The following is a 26,575-nucleotide window of genomic DNA, read 5'->3' as shown; positions in this document are numbered from 1 at the left end:
AAAAAAAAAATACAGCTATGGAGAAGAAAAATGAATGAAGACGGTGGCAAAGATTGCTTCCCATTGTTGCAGCAGTTTGTGATCTCCAATGAAGTTGATTTCTCTCACAACGTAAAATCTGTTTTTGAAGAGCACCTATCACAGCTTATCAACTGGTTTAAAAAATACTTTCAAGAAGATAATATCGACAAGTTCGCATGGATTCAAGACCCATTCAGGGCCAAAGCTCCATCTGAATTTACTTCTGTAGAAGAAGAAAATCTTATTGAGCTGTCTTGCGACAATACACTGAAGACAAAATTTGGCAGCATGGAACTAACTGACTTTTGGATATCAGTAAAAGATGAATATCCGCTGCTAAGCGATAAAGCTCAGCGAATCTTAATTACATTTGCGACATCATATCTGTGCGAAGCTGGGTTTTCGGCGGTCGCTGTGATAAAAAGCAAGTATCGTGCGAAAATCAACGTGGAACAGGAAATGAGGGTGGCTGTGTCCAGTTTGATCCCAAGATTTGAGAAGATGTGCAGTGAACAACAAGCTCATCCATCTCACTAATTATGATTTATTTATTCAATGATATGATTGTTCAAAATGAGTACTTATTTAATACTTTTTACATAAATTGTTTGTGAATTTGAAATACGTGATTCATTTATTTTTTTAACTTAACCAACCTAACCGCACCAACTGCGCACTGCAACTGTTAGGTAGGCCTGTATTCTGACTTTGGGCGCCGTGGAAAAATCCTGATACACTTAAGGGCGCGTGAACCGGAAAAGTTTGGGAACCACTGCCTTAAGCGTTGCCCACCAATACCGTTGTCTACACAGCGATTCATAGTTAATAGCTCAGATGCCTTTTATGAAGTTTGTCATAACTTTGAGAAATGTGAAATGACTAATATTTTTGTTATCACGTACATTATCTTTACTCCTCCTCCTCCTCCTTCTTCTTCTTCTTCTTCTTCTTCTTCTTATGTTGCTCCCGCTTGGAGCACGAGGCAACCTTGTAACGTTTCATTTCACTTCACTTTCTTAATTAAAAACAGTCGGCAGGACTCTTTGACGGGGGATCATCCCGTCGCAAGGCCGCTACGTGGCCGCGCCATAGCTCAAGCGGTTAGTCACTGGCTTCCCACCGCGGCGGCCCGGGTTCGATCCCGGGTCTGGTAAGTGGGATTTGTGGTGGACAAAGTGGCGCTGGTGCGGGTTTTCTCTGAGAACTTCGATTTCCCTTGCCAATCTTCATTCCACCAAATTCTCCATCATCATAATCACCCGGGGCAGGCTACAATAGGCCAATCGATGGCCGCCGTGACGAGTGGACCCAGTTCGACCCCACCAACAACTAAGCGAATTAAAAAAAAAAGGCCGCTACCTAACACACGCGGAATAAACACATGCATACATCCATACCTAGGGTGGGATTCGAACCCACGATCCTAGCGTTCGAGCGAGCGAAGACAGTTAATGCCTTAGACCGCGCGTCCAGCGTCTGTGATCGGCATCCACTTGGCTACTGTTTCTCAAAGAAGCCAAAGGATTAGAACCCAGATGACAATGGAGTTTTCAGTATGATAAATTTCCTACAGAGACCAGTTTTAGTAGTACACAAACATACTACCAAAGCCGAAATATATATCGGAAGGTTGAAGGTAGCAAGTGAAATATTTGCCTGTAACTATTGAAGGGACCGGGGTTCATTATCATTCTCAAATGAGAAAAGGTAGGGGGAAGGAAGGGGGAATGGAACTTCAGAGAAAGATGAAATTATATATTTTGAACAAAAATTCTTGCCAGACAAATTGAGATTGGCTGCCATATCACTAGGGTGTAAAGATAAAGACATTCCAGCATTGGACGAGTATTTCTGTGATGAATTATATTGTACTAGATTTGTACTTGCTTTGCTTGCGGTAACTTGCTGTGATGATGTGCAAACATATTGTAATTTCTGAATATCTAATCTTTAAAATACCGACTCTATAGACATACCGGGGCACGCGGTAGCGAAGTTGGTTGAGACACTATGTTACAGGCCGGTAGGTCGCGGGTTCGATTCCAAATGAGGTCATTGAATTTTTTCAGTTTACCTAATTCTTCCAGCCGCCCTATGGCCCTGCTGTCCACTCAGCCTCTAACCGAAATGGGTAACAGGAATCTTCCTGTGGGGGGGGGGGTTAAAGGGCGGCGGGCGCGTAAGGCTGACAACCTTACCGCCATCTGTGAGCCGATTGTCAAGAAAATGTGGGAACCTCGACGTCTCACAACCCTATGGGCATTCACGGACTGTTACAAGGATAGCTTTACTTTTACCTTCATAAATATACCACACACAATTACACGTTCCTGTGCGAATACCTTGAGGATGGAGGGATCAGAGGTCTCTGAAATGTTAACAGTACACCAAATTACAATGCGTCACACCCCAGCAGTTTCCCTGCATGTTCAATTTTCTTTCGCTGCGCTAAAGCCCCCTTGTGCCCTGGCCTCTGATTTTTCAGTTTCACGATCATTTTAGAGAAGGTACGACTCCTTGGACGAGTGATCAGCTCGTCGCGAACTACATGTTTTATTCCCGCATAAAATGTACGTTAACATTCTTATTGATATTGTCGCGTATCGGGCGTATATCGCGACAAATAAATTCTCGATGTATTCGATGTAGCGAATTTTATTTCACATTCGCACTTACAATCACCCAAATTACAGATTTACGATTACTGCTATCTGCAGTATCACAATTAGTACACTCCAAATGCCACAATACAACTGACTAGTTGCTGGCTTCTTAGTTATCGCTCACTCGCAGGCTGACTCGGTACAACTGATCTCGGCGACTGTTACAGTACAACTGAAGTCGCCGAACTGCTACAGTAGAACTGACTGGTAGCCACATTAGAACTCTCTGGTAGCTGTTCTGCCGTCCACTTATATAGCCGCAGGATTGCCTGTTACGTTCCACGTCACAGTAGGAAGCAGTTCCGCGTCACCGCGTGATGTCACCGCGGAGGGGAGTGGCGGGGCGGGCTTCGTTACCGTGCGGAGGAGGGGGAGGGGAGCGCTGACTCACCCGCCGCGTCACTGCTGGTGGGGGGTCGTTCTCCTTAGCGCAACATGTCACAATATATTAACAATTTATTTCTAGTGGAATTTGTCGAGAAAGATGCATTCAGCCTATGTACCGAATAGCACTGGTTAGCTACTCGAAGTTCTTGTGGGAACAACATTACTGATGGCAGTCAGCGTTCAGACGGTGTACCGTCTGTGACGGGATAATTGAAGGATGGTGAACTGTAAGGGATGTGGCAGGATGCGGTCATGGCCTAATTAAGGTGTAATCATGGAATTTGCATGGGGGGGGTTGAGGAAAACCACGAAAAACTCGTCGAAGGTGGCCGGTGTCACGGCCGAAATTCGAACCGAAGACCTTACGAATACGATTACAGAGAAGGTACACAAAAGTATACAAAAGTATGCAGTATACAAGACAATATTCTGTATTTTAAACAAAGTAGACGCTATCGTATCAGCATTGGTTTTTATTGACTCTACATGTTTCGACCCTTTTACTGGGTCATAATCAGGAGTACAATAATACCAGCCTCAGTTGTTTGATTACATCTAACAATTTGCATCTGATTCTTCAATAAGGCTCCTTATTGTGCTCTTGAGTGTTTTAAGTGCATAAATTTAAACTTTCAGCTAATATTTTAAATACTTAGATAATAACATTTTAAAAATTAGAGACTAAAGATAAAACATAAACATTAAAATTATACTAATATGGAAACGAAATATTTTGTGATAAATCTCTTTAAAACTTTGTGACCGCCAAGTGTTGACGTGATTTTTCTGGTGGAAGAAGCGACTATACTGTGGGGCGCATGCGTATCGGGATCTTGTCACATATGTCAGGTCTAGTCTTGGCCCTCTTTTTTTTTTAAATTCGTTTAGTGGGATGTTGATTCCAGTTATGTCCACTCGGCACGGCGGCCACTGATTAGCCTATTGTATCTACCCCGGGTGATTATGATGATGGAGAATTTGCTGGAATGAAGATTGGCAAGGGAAAGCGAAGTACTCGGAGAAAACCTACCCCAGCGCCACTTTGTCCACCGCAAATCCCACTTGACCAGATCCGGGTTTGAACCCGTTCTTCAAGCCAGCGAGTAACCGCTTGAGCCATGACGCGGCTGGCGTCTTGACCTTACTCTTTCCTTGGGGGATTTATGGTCGTTATTCTGTGTGTCACCCAACAGGCTGTTTATTTGGAGTGATGTATACGTGTATTAGATTTTATTATGATGATATGTGTGTGTTGTTGATGTCGCTATGTTGTAACGGCTCGGTCTAGACCTGGAAGATTACTGAGCGTTATCACTTCTCCAATCCGCCCTGTTTGACAGTGGATGTTAACCTAATTTGAAGAATACTGTCCGCTTGAATGTGACGCCATGTATTCCGGCGTTTCGGAGAAATGTACTTCCTTTTTTTTTTTTCACGCTACTCCAAACCGCCCGTAAACTTCCACCAAACTACACGGCGTCATATCGCAAAAGGAATTATTCTTCGTAGTACATTCTTGAGTACATAAAAATTCGCATCAATTAATATGCAATTAAATTGTGGGGGGTTTTCGGTGTATGAAGAGACAACTACTTATTAAACTTGTATGCATATATTTATTGTCGTTATACAGAATATACAGACGAACTTCAAGTGAAGAATTGAAGGCAGCAGTTTGTAGATTGTAGGTTACAGATCTCAGGTAGGCTGGCTCTCGACAGGATGTAGGAAGGTTCTCTGGGTCCTTCCTAGTTTTCCCTGAGTGTGCCCTTCTGTTATTCCATACTGCCAAACTACTTCCATGGAGACGAGATTTCCAGTCGTTGCATACCAGTGATAGTTGTGCTGTAGGTTTTGCTTAGCAACGGCTGTTTATGCAGTCTTTGCTTAACAGCGGATGGTTCCTAGCTTCTGATAAGCTAAGGTTTGATTCAATGTGGGCGGTTTCCACAAAGTGTTTCTTTAAAATAAAGATATTAACATTTTTTCTTACGTCTCATGTCTCCTGGGTTGAACTGCGGACTGGGCTATTACAGTCTGGTAAAGGGAATGGATCGCACTTTATGCTTTGTCCTCAGAACCCTAGAATAATTTAACGTATGCATATGTCATATCACACTTAAGCATGTGGTCACTGTTGCATGGGATCATAAGCATCCAGCGCCATTTTACCGAATGCCATGAGATAGCCGTGGATGTTCTTTTCATTTATTTCTGGCCACCAATAGTAATTCCACCAACTGTCCAAATAATGTCTGTGTCTAATTAAAAGATGGATTGTGTAATAATTACGCCATTCCTTCCAATTATGTTGGCGGTATAGTTCGTAGGATAGGTCGTGTACTCCAAATAATGTCGTCACGCTGTGAACAAGTTCTGGTTTGTGCCATAGAATTTCAAGAGCAGGTTTCTGACCTGCGTTGTAATACCATAGATTAGGATAGTATTCTCTGTATGTTTCCAACCAGAGGCGCAGAAAACGTGCTTCCTTATGCGCAATTAAAACCTGAGTACCTATGTAATTATTCTCATCTCGTCCGAGAGCCATTTCATACTTTCGGAAACAGTCCAGACTCCTTACCACATAGGAATCGTTATCTAAGAATATGCCGCCATATTTCATCAGGATCTTTATTCGTGCAATATCTCCAGCATGCCAAACGTGACTGAGATTCTGTCCGAATATCTCCGTTGGCATTTCGAGTTTTTGGATTTCAATGATCAATCCTGGGGTGTTTTTCAGTTTCTCCCAGTGAGGACCTCTGAATTCATCAACATCTGTATGAAACATTATCTTATCGGGATGTTGGTTCTTGAAGGCCGCCAAAACGCAAACGGCAGCCACGTAAGAGATATGTCTTTCCCCGAAGAATATAAAGTGGACGATGTTTGGAATAATGTATTCGCCATTTATGGTTCCTGTTTCGTTATTGAACCCCACGAATATACTCCCTTTTACAACATCAAATAATTCTGATCGGTATGGCAGTGGCCTCGGAGATTCTGGCTTCTTTCCTGAATTCCAGAAAGTGACAAACAGAAGCAGGAATCCCAGTCCAAGGAGGAAAACTGCAAGCCGGGCTCGCCTATGAAACATCTTCAACTTCCTCCATTGTCCCTGAAGAAGTGAAAATCAGAGGAACATATTAATTCATTAGAGTGCCCATGGTTCAGAGCTGGAACAATTCTGATAGCGATACATAAGAAAGTAAGAGAGAAATATAGGTCTTACATCGGCAATAGCACAAACTGCATGATGGAAAGTAAAAGTAAAGTTGGCACAGTGTTTAATTAATTAAGCGCCACGCTATTAAGACGTGTATTGTGAAGGTACAGCTGCACTGTTCTTGATAGGTCAGCTTCATTCCCCGCCCAGCCATAGGCAAAGAGCTCCTACTACTCATTGGGTAGGAGGCTGGTTGGTCCCCAGGGTGAGACGCTGGTGAGAAGAGAAGAATTTTTTGCCTCTGCAGAGAATCGAATACCATTCGTCTAGTCCGTTTGCCGCCACTATATCGACTAAGCTATACTTATATAACTTCAAGTTGTGTTCTTATGAATTAGTAGTGACAGCACGTATTTAACAGCTGTTAATTTTTGTAATTTTGACGTAATTTTTAATTGTATTATGTGTACTTATTCCGGTGTAGAAAACCGAAATTAAGGGACGCGATTATTCGTTGCGTTGACGAGGCCACGCGACATCCTCTAGCCGCTGAAGTTAGCACTAACCACGCCGACATGCTGTGGTCGCTCAGTAGTTTGACAAAACGATATCAGAGTCGGCGAACGGGTCAGTAAATAGCAGTGCATAATACTTACTATGTCCCTTGCAATGCGGCCACTTCTGGCCTGTTGTACCAGCCCCAGATGATAGGTGAGGGTGATTGTGGAGCAATTGGTGGAATGAAGATTGCAAGGAAAACCGAAGCACTCGGAGAAAACCTGCCCCAGCGCCACTTTGTCCACCACAAATCTCTCTTGACCAGACCCTGGATCGAACCCGGGCCGCCGCGGTGGGAAGCCAGCGACTAACCGCTTGAGGTATGGGGCGGCGCAGTGCATAATACTTAGTTCAACTCTCAGTGGTATCGAACTACTCTACCTTTAGTCTAATTTCCTTACCTAGAGGAAACGATGGGCTAACGAGACTACCATCATTTCGACGTGTTACACCATTCTACGTGTATCTTCAGAAATTAGTGGCAGTTTTTGACAAAATTTGGTATGAACATTATGCCATTGTAGACAACCATAACTTCGTAAATTCTGATTTCCTAAGATCAATAGTAACATTATGACAGACCCACGAACTCTCGAAGTGGAAGCGCCATTGCATGCCACTGCTTACCATTGCCCGTTGCCTTGTGTGTTTAGGTTAACGTGCTTTCAGGCAGACTGCGTCTGTTGGTTTCCTATGCCTCTTTTCATTTAATTTATTTTCATATCATACTATTATAATCGTCTTTTCCTCTCCGGAAACTAATATTGCTACAACAGTTCTATCTTCTAGGATATAACATCGTGTAGTCCGTTGAAAATCAATAGATCAGTAGGCTGAGGTTTGCTGATTCGGTAGAGCTGAGGGTCTCTTTATCTCAGAGGCTTGAACGGGCCACAACTCAGAGAAGCAGGAATGGACACGAAGCTACACAAGCACTTTATCAAGTTTAGTTAATTTATTATTGTTGAACACTTGCTGAGCCACTTCTTAATACAACTTCAGAAATCAGTAACTTTAGCTTATTTGTCGGAACACACACAAATCGAGTTCCGATAGTTTATTGTTAAACATTTATACCCTTTGTTGCACAATCTAATCTTTCTCTCTCAACTTGCCTAACTTTGTATATATTTTTCTTTAATTCACAACACTTTATGCCTATATACTTCTTACTAGTTATTACTTTCAACTGAATATCACAAGTTTAATTCTGTATACAAAGAAAACGGTGAGTGACTAACTGCACAAGTTTTACATCTGATTTTTTCAAGGGCCGGTGTGTGATTAACTTCGACAACTGACTTCCCTTCGAACCATCAAGTCCTTGTTCCATCAGCGTCTCGGCTCTGTCACACCCTTAAATTTTAGTGACGGTTTACATTTGAAAAATAGGAGTATCTTAATTTAGCTATTCCTCCACTCCGTTTAAGGATTAAAGGGAGTTTAGTTTTCTGAGCTCCAACGTACTTTTTCTCAGAATCTTGACAAATGTTAAGCTTGGCTTGGGGCTCTTAAAACTTACTTCTTTTAAGTTATGACATGCACAAGCTGTCAAGTATCGAATTCACAAAAGATTCCGTAGTTACACTTTCAAGTAAAATTTCAAAGAACTCGCGACGGGGTGTCTTTCTGTTCTCTGCACGTGTGAGAAGACGCTAACTCTTACATGCAAGAATAGCCCTATGTCTCACTGCTCTTGTTCATTGCATCCCATTGTGAACAATTAAAAATTCTAATTAATAAAATTAATTACGGTTAGAGAGTCCCAGTGGGGGCAACAATTTTCACTTCTCTATGTCGTCCAGACCGGCCCTGGGCCACACACAGCCTCCTATCCAACGGGTACCGGGGACTCTTTCCCTGGGGATAAAGCGGCCGGCGCGTGAAGGTGACCACTCACCTCCAACTAGTGCCGAGTTCAAGAAAGGATGGGTCTATATATTCACTCCCCCATACATCTTCATGGCGTAGTGCTTAATTAGTTAATCACAGGGCAAACTTTACCTTTTTTTTCCTTGGCACTACAGCCCCAGTGGACCTAGGCCTACCTCCATGAACTTCTCTGTTCACTTCGGTTTTTCTAGATCTTACACATTCGGTAGGACTCCTTGGGCGGGTGATCATCGCGTCGCAAGGCCTCTACCTATACACAAACACAGAAAAACGCACACATACACAAACTAAACATCCATGCCCTGAGTGGAATTCGAACACATGATCCCGGTTTCCAAGCGAGCGAAGACAGTGCATGCCTTAGACCGCTTGGCTACCGTGACCGGCAAACTTTACCTTTTACCATAAAATAATTCTATCTCCTTTGATATAAGACCGTGTGTTCCGTTGAAAATCAATAGATATTTCGAAAGAAGATATTACCTTCTTCAGGATCGAAAGAAAAACAAAGCAGAGACCACAATCGAATCGTTACTTCTATATCAGATCGTAATTTAATAGCACCACGATTGTAATTTATACAAACTTCAAGTATTAAAATTTTGGTAATGTTTTGTCGTCAGGAACAATTATAATTATTCCGTAATATCGTCATAAGTCTGTCACAATCACATTGCTTATGTGAGAGTGAGGTTTGCCTGCAGGTCTAGGAGTCTTATCTTGTGTATCTTGCTCTGTAATCCCAAACACTTACGATCGATTGATTAATTAATAGGTTACGTGTCGACGCTGTTTCAACTGATGATACGACACAGTTTTAAAGAAGATTATGAAAGATGACTAAATAGTATTCGAATGTAAAAGATAGTATTCCTTTTTTCAAGGAATTATCCCTATATTAGACTAGACAGTCTGCTACATCAGCCCACCTTCTTTTCAGTTGTTCTGCCTGACGCTGTATCATCTTGATCCCGGCACTGTCGTTAAGTAAAGAACTGAAAATGGCAATAAAGTAGAGATACGAATGCTCAATAAGTTGTCACGATTTAATGCGCAGACCTACTATTCGTCTTCCTGATAAGTCTTGCCACTTACCTTTCTAGTTGTTTCCATTGGGCGATATACACCAATGTCACACCTGCACCTCTGAAACGACACAGCTATACTTTACAGTACGTATATACTACGTCATGCGTAGAGTCTCTGTTCTCGGTCCGCTATCAGCAGTATCAGTAATGTTGTATCTTAGCAACCTGTTGCAGTTGATATTATAATTTATTTTTAGTTGTTTACCGTCCACCATGCAATTCAGTCCTTAAAATAATTCGTCAACGCACTTTTTAATCGCCTATGTGGTCTAGTGGTAAGAGTTCCTGGCTACAGATCCAGACGTGCCGGGTTCGATTCTTGGCGCTACCAGATTTTCTGAGAAGTTGTGGGTCTGGAACGGGGTCCACTCAGCCTCGTGAAGATAATTGAGGAGCTATTTCAAAGAAGTTAGGAGTATGTAACCTGATCATCTTCTGTGAGACGGGCAGGACAACTGTTTTACAGGAGAGATCTTCGCTGACCGGAAACCCTAATTTTGCAATTCGTATTTCAGAAATTCAGTATAAACTTTCTGAGTGACTGATCATATTTCTTAGTTATATGATAAAGACGTAATAATTATTATATTAATAATACAATTAAAGAGGGATTTGAAACTCTGACTGACAATTTTATATGGGTGTGAAACTTGGTCTCTGACATTAAGGGAAGAACATAGAGAGCAGGTTGCTGAGAAAATTTGGGCCAAAGAAGAATGAAATAATAGGAGGTCGGACAAACCTGTATAATGAGTTTCATAATTTGTACTACTTACCAGATATAATAATTAGAATGATCAAATCAAGGAGGTTGAGTTGGACAGGGCATGTAGCTCGCATGGGAGAGAAGAGAAATGCATATAGGGTTGTTGTGGGAAAGCCAGAAGGAAAGAGAGTACTAAATAGACCTAGATGTAGGTGGAAGGATAATATTAAATTGGATTTTAGAGAAATAGGATGGGGTGGTGTTGACTGGATTTATCTGGTCCAGGCTAAGGATCACTGTCAGAGGACCTTTTGAGAACACTGCAGTAAATCTTCGGGTTCCATAAAATTGGAAATTCCTGAATAACTTAGCGACTGGTGGAACGTGCAGAAGTACCCAGAACCATGGTATTAGTATTCTCGAACAGCTTTGATCAGACCTCGAGTTTATTTTGTATTCTTTGCGGCAACAATATTGTCTCTATGCGATGTATGAATAGCAGAACTTAAGAGGTGGTCTTATATTTATTAGTGTCTGAACAGAGCCTTATCTCGTGCTGAGTTCCTCACGACCGAGCTGCTCCACTTTTGATCCGAGGGAGAATTATAGATATTGTAACGGACTTGTTCAAAGCGTTTCTTGGCAACAGCACGGTAAAAACGTTCCAGCGTGCAAAAATGAAAGCTGTTTCAATGGACGAATGTATAGCTCGTTGCTAGGCAGCAGTCAGCGCGCCAATGAACTCACTGGATAGCAATCCATACCCCGTGTGGAGGCGGGGTCGAATACCTCCCCCGTGACCCTGCGAGTCGTAGGAGGCGGCGAAAAGGGAAGTCTCAATTCTGAGACAGTAAAATATGGTCGCGAGTCCTAAGGGACTCGAACCCGAGTAAGACTGCGCTGGCAAGGACCAGCAGCATATACAAAAGACAGCCCGGTCCTCTCGTCAGAGAGGGCGCTCCACAAAAACAAAACCGTAAATGCCAAACAGTAATAAATATATGGTCATGGGCTCGACACCAAGACTTATTGACTGACTGACTGACCGTCAGTCGCAATGTGACGTGGACTTGGACTTAGTGAGGCACACCCGTGTGGTGGCGGGGACGGATACCTCCACTGTGACCCTGCGAGTCGTAGGAGGCGACGAGAAGGGAAGTCTCAAATCTGAGACAGTAAAATGTGGTCATGAGTCCCGTGGGACTCGGACCTGAGAATAACTGCTCTGTCGAGGGCCAGCAGCGATTGTAAATGACAGTCCCATCGTCTCATCAGAGAGGATGTTACATTAGGACTATGACAACAAGTGTTTCGTTGAAAATAAATCATTGGTCGTGAGACTCAAGGGGCTTGTCGCCAAGACCAGCTGATTGGTGATAAACCGCCAGTCGTAAAGCAATTCTGACTCTGACTTAGATTAATGCAGTGCAGTGCAATGTAATTGAGAGTCGCATTGCCGGTAGGACACAGCCACGGGAAGTTCATAGGTAAAGAAGAATTAACAGTCGGCCAATGAGGACTTAACTTGTGATTTGAAGACTTTATGTGTGCTGTAGTGCAGTGATATTGGGAGTGTGAAACTTATAATTCCTGTGTTAAAATCCGTTGCCAGGAAATGGATAGGAAAACTTTGCAGAGGAAGAGCCATTGTTTAGATCTGTTACCTAGCTACGACTGGTTAAAGCAGATATAGAAGAATTTATGCATGTGTTATAATTACAGTAATCTTGAAAGTGTTATAATTATTTGTAGTTAAGACTAGTGAATATCCAGCAAATCTACTCACCGATCCAAACCCGCGTCTATAATCACTAGGGACCGGATTTTTTGCCCTAATAATCCCTTAAATATGTATGCATTTATGCATGAAAAACTTCCGGAATATGCACATAAAAATTTATACCGAGTATTAAAATTGATTTTACATTATTTTAAGACCAACAAATCAATATTTAAGTTCATTTTATGTAATCACTGAATGATTCACTTGCAATGAAAAGCTACACTTAAATACGAATCATGCAACAAAAGCCAACATATTTCATTACAAATTTAAAAAAATCAATGGTACTCATTTCTGTTAGAGGCTGAGTGAACCCCAGGGCCATAGTGCGGCTGGAAGGATTAGGTCAATTGAAAAATTCAATGACCTCATCGGAATCAAACCCGCGACCTTCCGACTTGTAGCATAATGCCTCAACCAATTACGCTACCCCGTGCCCCCCCCCTTTTAGAGAGAGAAAAAAAAAGAAAAGAAAAAGGAAGTTTTTTGAGGGAGATGTGGTTAAAGTTACTGAAAATCACTGGTAAATTCTGATCCTTCATTCGCAAGTCTTTCAGCAAATCAGTTACACTAAGCTTTTCATAATTTTCAGTGAATACATCCTGTTGTATATCATATATTATTTCTTACTGAAAACCGTCAAAACACAACAATCAATAAAACGTGTAAGTAGCTCTAGGAGATACTTTGCTACATGTTTCGGCCTTCAAAAGGCCATCATCAGGCAAATACATTAAACTTTTCGTTATCTAATTGCATGTCAAATACAAGATACAGTGCTAAACTTCCAGTTTATACAATGGTATAAAATGATATGAGTAAATATAAAATATAAATTAGAATAAAAGTTGAAGTCTTAAAATAAGCAGTTACATAGTCAAAAGTACAGTTAAAAGTTGTATATGTGATGGTATTTGGAAGTTGGCAGTTGTAATCGTAATATATGTAATGCTTATACGGACATATTATATACGCAATGGCTGATGTGGTGCTTGGAGGCCCGTTATGTTGTGTGTTATTATTTAATATTTGATACTATTTGACGGGCGACTCGGTTGTGTAAATGTCCAATCTGATGGAGAGATAGATTGCAACAATCAGTCTCTTCATCAAATTGGAGAGATAGATCTATCATCAACCTATCTCTCCATCAAATCGGAGAGATAGATCTATCATCAATCTATCTCTTCATCAAATCGGAGAGATAGATCTATCATCAACCTATCTCTCCATCAAATCGGAGAGATAGATCTATCATCACTCTATCTCTTCATCAAATCGGAGAGATAGATCTATCATCAACCTATCTCTTCATCAAATCGGAGAAATAGATCTATCATCAATCTATCTCTCCATCAAATTGGACATTTACACAACGGAGTCGCCCGTCAAATAGTAACGAATATTAAACAACTACCAAGCAACGGCTGAAGACTGAGGAGACTTTACGTATGCTGTAGTTACGGTGATTTTTTGGAGTGTGTAACTCAATGAGACTCGTAGTTATTTGTACGAGTAGTTACGTTCTCTAAGTGTGAAGTAAATCAATTTACTAATCCAAAACCTGTCTACAGTCACTCAAGCAAGTGACAATATAAATAATCCTTAATGTTCATCTGTTAGAAACTTATGGATAATTGGAAAGTTATCGAACATAAAAAAATATACATTTCTATCGTCATCACACTGAATGCCAGAAGATACTCCTCAGTTTTCGCGTAGCGGAAACTTCTGGATAATTTCAGGTTGTCTAATATTTAGAAATATCACACACTTCCGTGGCAGTGTCAACGAATGTCAGAAGATAATCCTTAATGATCATTTCGTGGAAATTTTTGCATAATTTCATGTTGTCTGCCTATCTATGCCTTTACAGCCCTTGTGAACCTTGGCCGCTTTTTCAGTTCCTTAATCTATACACAGTCGGTAGGACTCTTTGTGCGGGGGATCAGCTCGTCGCAAGGCCGCTACCTATAAACAGAATAAACGCACATAAATATCCATGCCTCGCGTTGGATTCAAACCCACGATCCCAATGTTCTAGCGGGCGAAGACGGTTCATACCTTAGACCGCGAGGCCACTGTGATCAGCTTTTTCTGGTTGTCGATGTTAGGAAATTCCGTATACATCTCTTGCCATCTCACCAAATGTCATAGGGTAATCCTTAATGTTATTCTCATCGAAAACTGGCCACTTATCGAGATGTTCTTTATCAAGGTATGACCTGTGTCTCATCAGCAGATGTACTGAATACTGTTTGCGCCAATCCTTCCACAGTGTCTTATATAAATTATGCACAAGCATATGTACGCCGAACAATAGCTTGACGCGATGAACAAGTTCCGGTCTCTTGTAAAGCACCTCCTCAGTTGGTTTGCAGCCCGCATTGTAATACCAGCGATCTGGATAATATTCCCTGTAGGACTCCAGCCATAGCCTCAGGAACCGAGCGTCTTTGTTGGCTACCAGGACTTGGGTACCTATACACTGGTTATCGTCCCAACCTATTGCCATTTCAAATTTTCTGAATTTACTTAGATTCTGTACTACGTAAATGTCATTATCTAGAAATATTCCTCCATATTCCATGAGGATTCTAATTCTTGTTACGTCACCCGCATGCCAGAGATGATAGTTTTTACTGAATTTCTGTCCGAAAATTTTATCTGGTACGGTAAGGTTACGTATCTCGTACACTATTCCTGGCGTGTTTTTTATCTTCTCCCAGTAAGGCCCCACAAATTTATCAACATCCGTGTGAAATATTATTTTATCAGGACGATGGTTCTTGAAAGCTGACAGCACACAAACTGCATCCACAAATGAGAAGTTTTTTTGTTTGAACCGTAGGAAATGAATGATGTTTGGAACGATATATAAACCATTTTCGGTACCAGTTTCGTTATTGAAGCCTTCAAATAGATTTTCATTTACTGGGATTGTTTGATTTTTGGTAAATATTTCACCTCCTGCATTTCGATATAACACAGTGATGGTGCTGATGTACCAGAGCAGTAAAGATGTCGCCAAAGTGACGCCCACCAGTGTCAGGAAGTGGAATACATAACCTCTCATACTGCAACAAAAGAAAAGACAAAAGGTTTGGCATTTGTCTGATTATAGACAGAGATAATACACTGTCAAGGCGCTTTATTCACTGGGCGGAGTGAGAAAATATTCATGTCTGTCTGGTTTCAGGGGCCCCTAGTGCGCAATCGTCGGTGCACTTTTCTTATACTTTCCAAATGTTTCCCTAATTTTATTTATATAGATTGTCGCGTGTTGCCTATGTAACGCGACAAATAACTTCAAGCAGGTCTCGGATTTGGCGAATGTTTTAGGCATTATTGCATAGCAACGGTCGCTGAACGGATCCATAGAAAACGCCGCACTCCCATTGTTCCTTGCGTGTTTTCGGTCGCGAGTTGTTTCGCAGTCAGTTACCTAGCAACGCTGTGTCCACGTTACAGTATTTTAATCTTCTTCTATACCCCTTGCTTGTTTGGTACAAATCCATTTTTATTGGTATCAAATCGTTCTGTAAAAAAGAATAAAAATGAAGAGAGGGCGGCAAGATCATGCTTTGTCCAGAGGCCACCATTGCCCCTGACATGGCCTTTGCTGTAGAGTTCGGCTCTTCCGTTACGATTCGGAAGAAACCTTCTTAAAAACATTGTCTTGTGTCCCGTCTGCGTATTTAGGATAAACGTGCATTGCTGCAGAGAGTCTAGTGAGTTCAGAAGTCCAACGAGAATTCACTCCTACAGGTTTAACTTGAGCTTTCACAAACGTAATTCGGTTCCTGCTCTTCAGTCGGCATTGTCGGTAGTGCCGAGCTCAGAGTTGACTTCATCTTCAGGAAAAATGGAATCAAAGGAAGGGTGGTTAATTCAGTTTTGTATTAGAATCATTCCCCACTGATGGTGTCTCCAGCTTATCGTGGTGGTGGGGTTTGAGAGCTCCTGAGACCCTGAGAGCTATGCCGCCGGTAGCATAACTACTGGTAGGATCACCCACGCCGGACAGGTCAAGGGGTAGGATCCAGACGAAGAGCGATACCCTGGTCCTCCAGGTTGAGGGTTGGGCGTGAGACTAACAGCCTCACACCATAAGAATTAAATTGTTCAGAAACCAGACAGCCAGCCTTGGATGGATGGACCGAACGGAAATCGCCATCAGCGAAGGAGCTGAGATGGTTGTAGGATGTACACGATGATCACCGTAAAATGAAAGTGAAAGGGTGGGGAGGAAAGATGAAGAACAGAGAAGAGTGGAGGCTGAGTAAACAGCCGGTTCTAGGCAAAGTCTGCAACAATACGGACAGTGACGTGTTTTCTATATGTCCGATCCTGTAATATTTACGATAAAGTGCCGTCATTTGATTTCATGGACAACCCCGTGTGGAAGCGGGGTCCAATAGCTCCACCGTGACCCTGCGAGTCGTAGGAGGCGACGGAAAAGGAAGTCTCAAATGTGAGACAGTAAAATATGGTCGCAAGTCCCAAGGGACTAGGACCCGAGAAACACTGCGCTGGCAAGGACCAGCAGCATATGCAAAAGACAGACCCTTCCTCTCGTCAGAGAGGGCGCCCCACAGAAACAAGACGGTAAGAGTCGAGGAGCAATAAATATCTGGTCATGAGCTCCAGGAGGGTGCTCGATACCAAGACTTACTGACTGACTGACTGACTGACCGTCAGTCGAAATGTGACGTGGACTTGGACTTGATTTCATGAGTGCCCGTGTGGAGGCGGGGTCGTATACCTCCACCGTGACCCTACAAGTCGTAGGAGGCGACGAAAATGGAAGCCTCAAATCTGAGACAGTAAAATATGGTCGCGAGTTTCGAGGGACTTGGACCCGAGAAAGACCGCGCTGGCAAGGGCCAACAGCATATGCAAAAGACAGACCCGTCCTCTCGTCAGAAAGGGCGCCCCACAAAAATAAGACCGTAATTGTCAAACGGTAATAATTAATATCTGGTCATGAGCCCCAGATGGGGCTCGACACCAAGACTTACTGACTGACTGACTGACCGACTGACCGTCAGTCGCAATATGACTTTGACTTTGACTTGATTTCATGAAAATCTGCGCCTTTACGATAACCTGGAATATTTTTCAAATTAACTCCGGAAACAGAACGTTCATTTCGCGATAATTTATACATTATTGAACCAAATGAAACTGGAAATTGATACTGAGTATAATAAAACAAAAGTCTAATTTCTTACGTATAAATTTTATGTAATACACCCTGCTTCATGTGGCCACTGAATTTCAGATGCTTGTTAGGAACTAAGTGAATATGAAGAAAGTATTATACCTCGTGAGTGCTAACAAATTTATTAAATATTTTTCTGTTTAATTATTGTTTATCAGTTTATTAATTTTTCATTTATTTAGCAAAAAATTTACATTTCATTTAGTGATAGGATTATTATGTTAATTATGAATAGGAAAAGTACATATGAGGAAGCGGTGTGGCCTATTCTGTGGCACAATTATAGAATTCTCCTGGAGGCCTTCAGAATATGAATGGAAATTAGTAACCTGAAAAATTGCCATCCACACTATGTGACGGAGAATGCATTTTCTTTTAATAACAGATTTTATTATGGACCGAAAATGACTAATACCAACAAAACACGTTTGTGCAAGGCGTAGACACTAAATTATATGGCGAGGCCAACGTCCGTTCATTCATTGCTACCGAACGTGAATGAAGTGTCTTCAGAATAAACAAAATAAACAATGAATAATATTTTAAGGCTGAGTTACCTAACGCACTGGGGCTCCAGCATACACAGGGAGCGGAGAAGTCCCCACACGTACGTCATATAGTGTGAATGGCAATTTTTCAGGTTACTAATTTCCATTCATATTCTGAAGGCCTCCAGGAGAATTCTATAATTGTGCCACAGAATAGGCCACACCGCTTCCTCATATGTACTTTTCCTATTCATAATTAACATAATAATCCTATCACTAAATGAAATGAAAATTTTATGATAAATAAATGAAAAATTAATAAACTGATAAACAATAATTAAACAAAAAAATATTTAATAAAATTGTTAGCACTCACGAGGTATAATACTTTCTTCATATTCACTTAGTTCCTAACAAGCATCTGAAAGTCAGTGGCCACATGAAGCAGGGTGTATTACATAAAATTTATATGTAAGAAATTAGACTTTTGTTTTATTATACTCAGTATCAATTTCCAGTTTCATTTGGTTCAATAATGTATAAATTATCGCGAAATGAACGTTCTGTTTCCGGAGTTAATTTGAAAAATATTCCAGGTTATCGTAAAGGCGCAGATTTTCATGAAATCAAATGACGGCACTTTATCGTAAATATTACCGGGCATAAGTACGAAGCAATGTGGTACTAAGTGGTAAACCTGAGAAGAGAATAGACGAGTTGATATAGGATACTAAGGTTCATAATGCGGAAACAAAATTACCCACAAATTTATACAGAATTATTTCTAGACTGTGTTCTTGTTTTGGGAATGAAACGCGTATTATGAGGATAAAAACGAAAAGGAAAAAAATACGGAATATACCCGCGTGATTTCTTGAATAAATTTTAAGGCAAACTTTCTAAGAGAGAAGCAACAAATTGAATAAATCACAATTAATATCGAATTAAAAAACGTCACTTCAATCGGAGAGAGATTAAATTAAAAACAGGGTCTCAAAATTGGCCCATGCATATGTCCCGCGAGAAGAAACAATAGTAAGAAAAGTTGGAGTATATATTTAGGTACACTGTAATTCGTAGCAGGTTTCAAATCACTTAAATCCGATAAAAGTTATCTTAAAAACCAGGACGATGGATAAAGTCCGAAAACCCAATATCTCTGTGTGTTATACACCATCGTCAGAATCCTATAGTAACTACTATTATATAAATTTAACTGTGGGTAAATGGCGTGCAAAGTTATCGGTACTTTGATATTTCCTTGGAGCTGACTCCGAGAATAAGCGTGAGATACGGAATTCCTCTTACTCCTTTAATGATTACTTATCGCGAATTCTCAAGCACTTCAATATAATATAATTTTATCGATGAATCATCATTTAAATAAATGCTATCGGTACCTTATTTCATGCTGCACCTTTCGTTTGCTCTACAAGCAATGTTGACTTCCCCACTTCATTCTTCACAATTTCTGGCCGGACGCAGCAACTCGCTGCACGCTAGCAATACAATGTACAATGTGATGTTGCAGACGGAGTCAAATATAAAGTTTCTTGTTTGATAACATGTGGCGTATAGGGAACATTAAGTGAGGGGAAGTGATATCAGTGGTCAGATGGGTGGTTATGATTATAAATATGCTCTCTCATTTCCCTCCGGCCGCTTACAATTCGGGATTATAAAGTGTACGTAATAGAACGTATGCTCACAAGTTTGATTTGTTTCATTCTGGTCCTTCACACTAACAATATTACAAAAGGTTAATTACTTCTGTCTAGTGTGATTGATGTTTTTTTTTTCTTTTTAATCTTCTATCATTTTCATGTTTCGGTCCTATAGACCATCTTCGGAAGGATATCAATACAATTAGAAACCACTATTACAATAAGTTTTATGAATGTTAATATGTACATACGTACAATAGCATCATAATATAATGTACAAATCTTATGGCTTTAAATAACTAAAGTGGCTTGTACCAACACATTAAAATATTTATTACAGTTAATATGTTTAACCAATTTGTTTTAAAAAATTTAACATTTTTAATATATAATACTACAGTACAGTACAGACATTTACTTGAGTCATCATATGTACCTGACGATGGCCATGTGTGGGTGTTGAATTTACACGAAAGCATGGACTAAGTGTTGATTCGAGTAATGACCTATGAAGATGCTTTGAGTATTTTATTGTGTGTGTGTATACAAGGTCGCGCATATAAGTTTCATGACTCATTTTTAATTTCGTGTTGGGTAATCTGGCTACGCTGTTACTGATATCAAAGTCCAAGATCGAATGTTGATTTGCTTTTCGAAGGGACCAGTGTTCATCAGACATTCTACGTGAAGGGGTTGCAAAGGCTTATTGATGCCGTGAGACGCAAGCAAGGAGAGTTGTGGAGAGATCACACATGATTCTTCAACACGACAAAGCGCCGGCATATTGTTCGCTTCGAGTGTCGCAGTTTTCAGCAGTAAAAAGCATATCTGCCATGGGGCATTCGCCGTACTCTCCTGACTTGGCTCCAGCTGACTTCTGGCTCTTCCCAGAACTCAAGGGTCCCCTAAAAGGAAAGCGTTTCTCGGACGTTGAGGACATTATATCATTTGTGGGGGAAAAAAATTCAGAGACATTCCTGTTTAAGATTTTAAAAACTGTTTTGAATATATATATAAAACAAAAAACAAACTCCGTGGTTTTAGTCCGCAAGCGAAGTATACCGACCGAGCGACCGCCGCTTGTCGGCGAAGTTAGTGCCAACGTTTGCGGCTAGAGGGTGTCACGTGGTCAAGGCAACGGGTTCCCACGGCCGTTAATCTCGGTTTTCTAGACCGGAGATGCTATTTCCTTGAAATAGCTCCTCAATTATCCTCACGAGGCTGAGTGGACCCCGTTTCAGACCCACTACTTCTCAGAAAACGCAGTAGCGCCGGGACCTCTGGATCTGTAGCCAGGAACTCTGGCCACTAGAACAGAGGCGGTCATATATACATACAGAGTGTAACTGTAAGGTACGGACAAACTCTGAGCACGAGTTCCACATAGCAAAACAAGAAAGAATGTCCATATCAACATGTGTCCGGAAACATTTAATTTGCAAGTTATAGCTTAAAGAGTAGTGTGTAGACATCAGCAGCAGTTCACCATTAAATGTGTGGGCAATGACTGCTGCTGTTTGGTAGGCCGCACGCTTTTGCCACATCGGCTTACAGGCGACCACTACCGAGATTTCCTCTCACATAATCTGCTAAAGCTACAGGAAGATGTCCCACTGGCAGCAGAGGGCGAATGTGGTACATGCAAGATGGTGCTCCGGCCCATTCTAGCCGCGCTGTGAAAGATGTTCTCAATAATAGCTATCATGAACATGGACAGTTAGAGGATGACCCACTGCATGGCCTTCAAGCTCGCCAGATCTGAATCCTCTGGATTTTTACCTGTGGAGACACCTAGAAACCCTTGTGTATGCAGCCCAGGCACTTACCCCAACGCATTGTGGATGCTTGTCAGACTATCAGCGACAACTCCCGCATCTTAGAACGGATGTGGCTGTCCATGATAAGACGTGTCGAGGGGTGTATTGAATCTCATGGGGGGCATTTTGAGTGCTTATTATAAATGTGCTCTTCCAGTTATAACTCACGAATTATATGCTTCCGGACACATGTTGATATGGATATTTTTCTTGATTTGGTATCTGTAATTTTGTTTGCATCCTATAGTTACGCCCTCTCTATATATTATCATGTATATGAGTGACTGGCTCTGGGGTCCACCCAACCTCCTATCCAATGGGTATCGGGGGCTCTTTTCCCGGGGGTAAGGAGGCCGGGGTGTGAAGCTGACCACTAACCTCCAGCTAGCGCCGAGTTCAAGAAAACTAAACCAAAGTCAAAGTCACATTGCGACTGACAGTAAGTCTTCCTGTCGAGCCCCATTTGGGGCTCATGACCAGATATTTATTACTGTTTGACAGTTACAGTCTTGTTTTTGTGGGGTGCCCTCTCTCACTAGAGGATGGGTCTGCCTTCTGTATATGCTGCTGGTCCTTACCAGCGCAGCCTTTCTCGAGTCTGAGTCCCTAGGGTTTCATGGCCGTAGTTTTCTGTCTCAGATTTCAGACTTCCCTTTTCGTCGCCTCCTACGACTCGCAGGGTCACGGTGGAAGTATTTGAAAACGCCTCCGCCCGGGTTATAGTCACGTCGCGACTGACGGTCAGTCAGGCAATAAGTCTTGGTGTCGAGTGCAATTTAGGGCTCATGACCAGATATTTATTACTGCTTCGTTGATTCAAACTCATCTGCTTATAACATCTCGGCATGGACCACATAGAAAACACCGTTCTTCCGTTGTACTTTTGGTGTCCTTTGCCTCGAAAACGTGTTTACCGAACCGTTGCTTAGAAACGGCTTGCATAAACCCGTTGTTATATTGTTGCGTACGTGTATGTTGCGGGAGTTAACCTAGCGACGGCCGCTGTTTACAGAATCACTGCTTAGCAAAACGTCTATACGCCACAATATTCTCCGACTTCTCTACGGGCTATTCCTCCTGTCATCTGCTAGAAGCCATATCGGCCTAGCGCCGTGGCAACAAGTTACCTAACTCGCCACGCTGGTATAAATTTATCAGTTACACAACTTGTTATGGTACTCTTTTTCTTATCCGACCATCCACACACTGTCAATGTTGTCCCTGTGCTTGACTAATTAAGCACTACGCCGTGAAGACGTGTGGTGTGGCGAATGTAGATATCCACTAATAACTACTAATAACAAGGTAACTTACACAAATAGTTCTTAACAATGATGATGTCACAACAAAGGGCTGTATACGAGTATGTAGATGTGGTGCTGAAATTTCAACAGTTTCAACTTGGCCTGAGACTTCCTCGCTTAACGACATTTCGTTTACATAGACCTTACATTTCATAGACTCGTGCATCACTTACGCAAATGTTGCCCTCTGTAAATTGAGAACGTAGTTGGGATGTCATGTATTTGTCGTCTGCCCTTCTGTCATTTTCCGTCAGTAGGTTCAATCCACGAAACTGAACAAATTTCAATGAAGCTAATTGATGTAGCGCCGGTCACGGTAGCCGAGCGATCTAAGGCATATAGTGACTTCGCTCACTCGGAAGCCGGGATCGTGGGTTCGTATCTCACTCAAAGCATGTATGTTTGGCATGTGTATGTGTTTATTATGTGTTTGTGTTGTCCTGTGTTTAGGTAGAGGCCTTGCGACAAGCTGATCACCCGTCCAAGGAGTCCTACCGTCTGTAAAATGATCATGAAACTGAGAAAGCTCGAAAGTGGGAGCAAGAGGAGAGATGAAAAATTTGTTGTAGCGTAAAAATGCATTAACATAAAACTTTGTTAAAAACTACGACCTTCATTTAAACTTCGTCATGATTTCAAAATTTGATATTAAAACGGTCGGTTAAAACGACACTAAGGTATAATTAATCTTGTGTGCTATACAAGTTCAATTTTATGCAGTTACTAACATTTTGTGTATTATTCATCAACCTGTCCAAAATAAATCTTATAGTTCTGTTTTTCTTTTTAAATTTAACACAGCGTTCCGGAGACTGGATTCTGCCTCCGTTCTCAGGTAGAAAGCCTACACTGTTACGCTCAATCGATAGAACCAGTCTATATCTCTTGACCGGAGAGAGAGAGAGTAGTCATATCGATTGGGTCGAGATGAGTAAGGTTTTACCTGAAGACAGAGACCAGTCTCCGAAACTTGTTTTTTTTTTAATAAAATACAGGAAGATGATGTTCACAGAGTCAGTATTATTAATATATCATCGTCACAAACCTTCTCATCTTATTCAATTTTACGGTTTAGTTTCACGACTTGTATATGTATGATCACATAACTTGCTTTCTTCCCGATATCAGAACTATATCGGTTGTAGAATAAGTGGAAGTACGTCTCTATAGATCTGTCTGTTCGCTCATATTTCAATGAGAGATAAAACCCTTACTGAATTATGTATATTCTATTTGATACCATGTGAGATGTATAGACCGAAAGTTACTGATAGATTTAATCTTGGCTTTTTCTCCATGTTTTCTTTTGTTGCAACTTAGAGAACCAGTGATTTGCATATGTTGGCTGTTTGCAGACAGCCAGACGACTGATCACTGGTTCGCTAAGACGCGTCACAAACATTAATGAAAAGTAGCCATAATTTGTGCTCGCCATGAAACTTAACCTGAACTCTGACCACTTTTATCAGTAGGATTCATCGTACGAACGTTGATACGTAACATAAAACATGAAACTATTGAGATATACAAGTTTTAATTGGAACATCGTTGTATCTGTATGTCGCATTATGGCGTCCAGTTGTGGAGTTTTGCGAGCACTGTTATGAAAGGTAGATAATTTCTTGACCAACTGAGCTTCTCAAGAAGTATTGCTCAACGGATTTATACAGAATTGTCCAGAAGTCAGTCAATCGAAAACATTCCCTCGTATTAACGAGAATGTTCAGATTTAAACCTGTCAGTCAATTTACAGAACGGTGTCAGAGCCTTGTGGATTGTGCATTGAACATGAATGATTTCATTTTGAACAGTTTTGGGGAATTCAGTAAGGTAAAGTTGTTCCTGGGCATGTGCTATCTTCGCTCGCCTGGAAACCGGGATCGTGGGTTCGAATCCTATTCAGGGAATGGATGTTTAGTTTGTGTTTACGCGTTTTTCTGTGTTTGTGTACAGGTAGAGGCCTAGCGACGAGCTGATCACCCACCGAAGGAGTCCTACCGTATGTGTAAGATCTAGAAAAACCGAAGTGAACGAAGAAGTTCATGGATGTAGGCCTAGGCCCACTGGGGCTGTAGTGCCAAGGGGGAAAAAAAAAAGTTGTCCCTGTGTTCAACTAATTAAGCACTACGCCATGAAGACGTATGGGGGAGTGGATGTACAGACCCACATTTTCTTGATCTCGGCACTAGTTGGAGGTAAGTGGTCAGATTCACGCCCCGGCTTTACTCCGGAGGAAGAGCCCTTGGTAGCCAATGGATAGGAGATTTTGTGGATTCCATAGCCGGTCCGGACGATATGGAGAAGTGGAATTCAGTATGTTACAAATAAATTTCTAACATATTTTAGCGTACATTTTACTAACACTTTAACTGACTAAAACTTCAAAGATCCTGAATTTAGGAGACTCACGGGAGTGACCACGGAGAACAGGTGCTGCCCCCTGGGTTGTTACGCCATGCGGGCCAGACCGTCCGTCAACTTCTATTAGACTGCATGGCGTCACATTGCAGAAAACAGTAGAGAACTCTTCAAAGAGTTTCTTCATTTCACTTCGGTTATCGTCTCGTATTGCCATGTAACTCAAACATTCGCTTATCGTCTATAGCTGAACCAATGTGTAATCTTGTTAATATGGTTTACAAATCCATATGGAAAGCAAGGGCATTTAGCCATAGTACTTTATATCGAAATAAATAGGTTATGCTTGTATATAATGCATTCCTTCGTCTCCTAACTATTTCTCATCAATAATACAAGAAAGGTAACTTAGAAAATGTATGCACAGAGTAAAAATTATGCCTCATTCTCACTTTTGTTTAATTATGTCTAATAAAAATAGTAAAAATGTAAAAAAACTCATAAAATAGTACATATTTTTAAATATATAGCAGTACGTTCAATTATAATTGAATTGAATTGAAATATAATTATATTTCAGTTAAATACACATTTAAATAAATTGTTATGTGTAAAGCGGCTGGGAAGTGAAGCTTTGTAAGTATGTATGTATATCTTAACAATTCTGGGACACTTTCCATCACAGATAACATTTCATACACTTATTAAATATATGCATAGATTCGAGATATGAAAAAAGAGCACTAACCTAATTCCTTCGTATTTCCTGAACCTTACCTGACTATTGCACACACGACGCACTGCCGATAGCTCCTAGCTTTCTGACCCGTCACCGTGGTGCCGCGTTATCGTAGTAATAGGATGTGATAACACTGTCAAGTGCCCACCATTTAGTCGATATCTGCCTCTTACTGGCTTTCCCAAATCCTCCATATTCTTGGTGTCACCTTCAGCTGAAATTGTTCTGAGTGCGTCGGCAGAGAATCATGACGAAGGGATAAGCGTATACACTGCCACAACTCGTAAATCCAACTGTAATGATTTAATATTTCCATCAAAATTGGTCCGTGGTTTCGCCAGCAAACAAACAAACAAACTCCGTGGCTTTAGTCCGCAAGCGAACTATACCGACCGAGCGACCGCCGCTTTGTCGGCGAAGTTAGCGCCAACTTTAGCGGATAGTGTGTCGAGTGGTCAGGACAACGAATCCCCACGGTCGTTAATCTCGGATTTCTAGACCAGAGCAGCTATTTACTTGAAATAGCTCCTCAGTTATCCTCGAGAGACTGAGTGAACCCCGTTCCAGACCCACTAATTCTCAGAAAATCTACGAGTAGTAGCACCGGGAATCCAACCCGGACCTCTGGATCTGTAGCTAGGAACTCTGACCACTAGACCACAGAGGCGGTCAGGTTTCGCCAACATTATTATTATTATTATTATTATTATTATTAT

At 41.3% G+C, this 26,575-nt stretch overlaps 3 protein-coding genes across 8 annotated transcripts in view; 1 reads left to right on the top strand and 2 right to left on the bottom strand.

Annotated features, from left to right (window-relative positions):
- Nucleotides 1-26,575, top strand: part of LOC111869345 — an 85,527-nt gene that overhangs the window by 46,686 nt on the left and 12,266 nt on the right. The window lies entirely within an intron of this gene.
- LOC117282702 lies at nt 4,748-9,853 on the bottom strand. 2 transcript variants are annotated; one of them, XM_033753393.1, is made up of 2 exons: nt 9,784-9,853; nt 4,748-6,189 (listed from the first exon to the last, which is right to left on the bottom strand). In XM_033753393.1, exons 1-2 carry the CDS (start codon nt 9,799-9,801, stop codon nt 5,203-5,205), a joined length of 1,005 nt encoding a protein of 334 aa, XP_033609284.1. In that variant the 5' UTR covers nt 9,802-9,853; the 3' UTR covers nt 4,748-5,202. The 2 variants fall into 2 exon arrangements, with proteins under 2 accessions (XP_033609284.1, XP_033609286.1); XM_033753395.1 differs by lacking the exon at nt 9,784-9,853 and adding an exon at nt 9,618-9,732.
- Nucleotides 14,200-26,235, bottom strand: LOC111869318. 4 transcript variants are annotated; one of them, XM_023860762.2, is made up of 3 exons: nt 25,898-26,235; nt 14,330-15,342; nt 14,200-14,236 (listed from the first exon to the last, which is right to left on the bottom strand). In XM_023860762.2, exon 2 carries the CDS (start codon nt 15,339-15,341, stop codon nt 14,376-14,378), a length of 966 nt encoding a protein of 321 aa, XP_023716530.1. In that variant the 5' UTR covers nt 15,342; nt 25,898-26,235; the 3' UTR covers nt 14,200-14,236; nt 14,330-14,375. The 4 variants fall into 4 exon arrangements, with proteins under 4 accessions (XP_023716530.1, XP_033609290.1, XP_023716521.1 ...); XM_033753399.1 differs by lacking the exon at nt 14,200-14,236 and having other exon boundaries at nt 14,294-15,342; nt 25,869-26,235; XM_023860753.2 differs by lacking the exon at nt 14,200-14,236 and having other exon boundaries at nt 14,294-15,342.

The sequence above is a fragment of the Cryptotermes secundus genome, unplaced genomic scaffold, assembly GCF_002891405.2.
Source record: "Cryptotermes secundus unplaced genomic scaffold, Csec_1.0 scaffold630, whole genome shotgun sequence".
Lineage (NCBI taxonomy): Eukaryota > Metazoa > Arthropoda > Insecta > Blattodea > Kalotermitidae > Cryptotermes > Cryptotermes secundus.
Note: the sequence above shows the minus strand (reverse complement) of the source record. Positions and strands in the feature narration are given on the sequence as shown.

Coding starts and splice junctions, on each gene's coding strand:
- LOC111869318 (XM_023860762.2), bottom strand. CDS start 15,341: ATGAGAGGTTATGTATTCCACTTCCTGACACTGGTGGGCGTCACTTTG.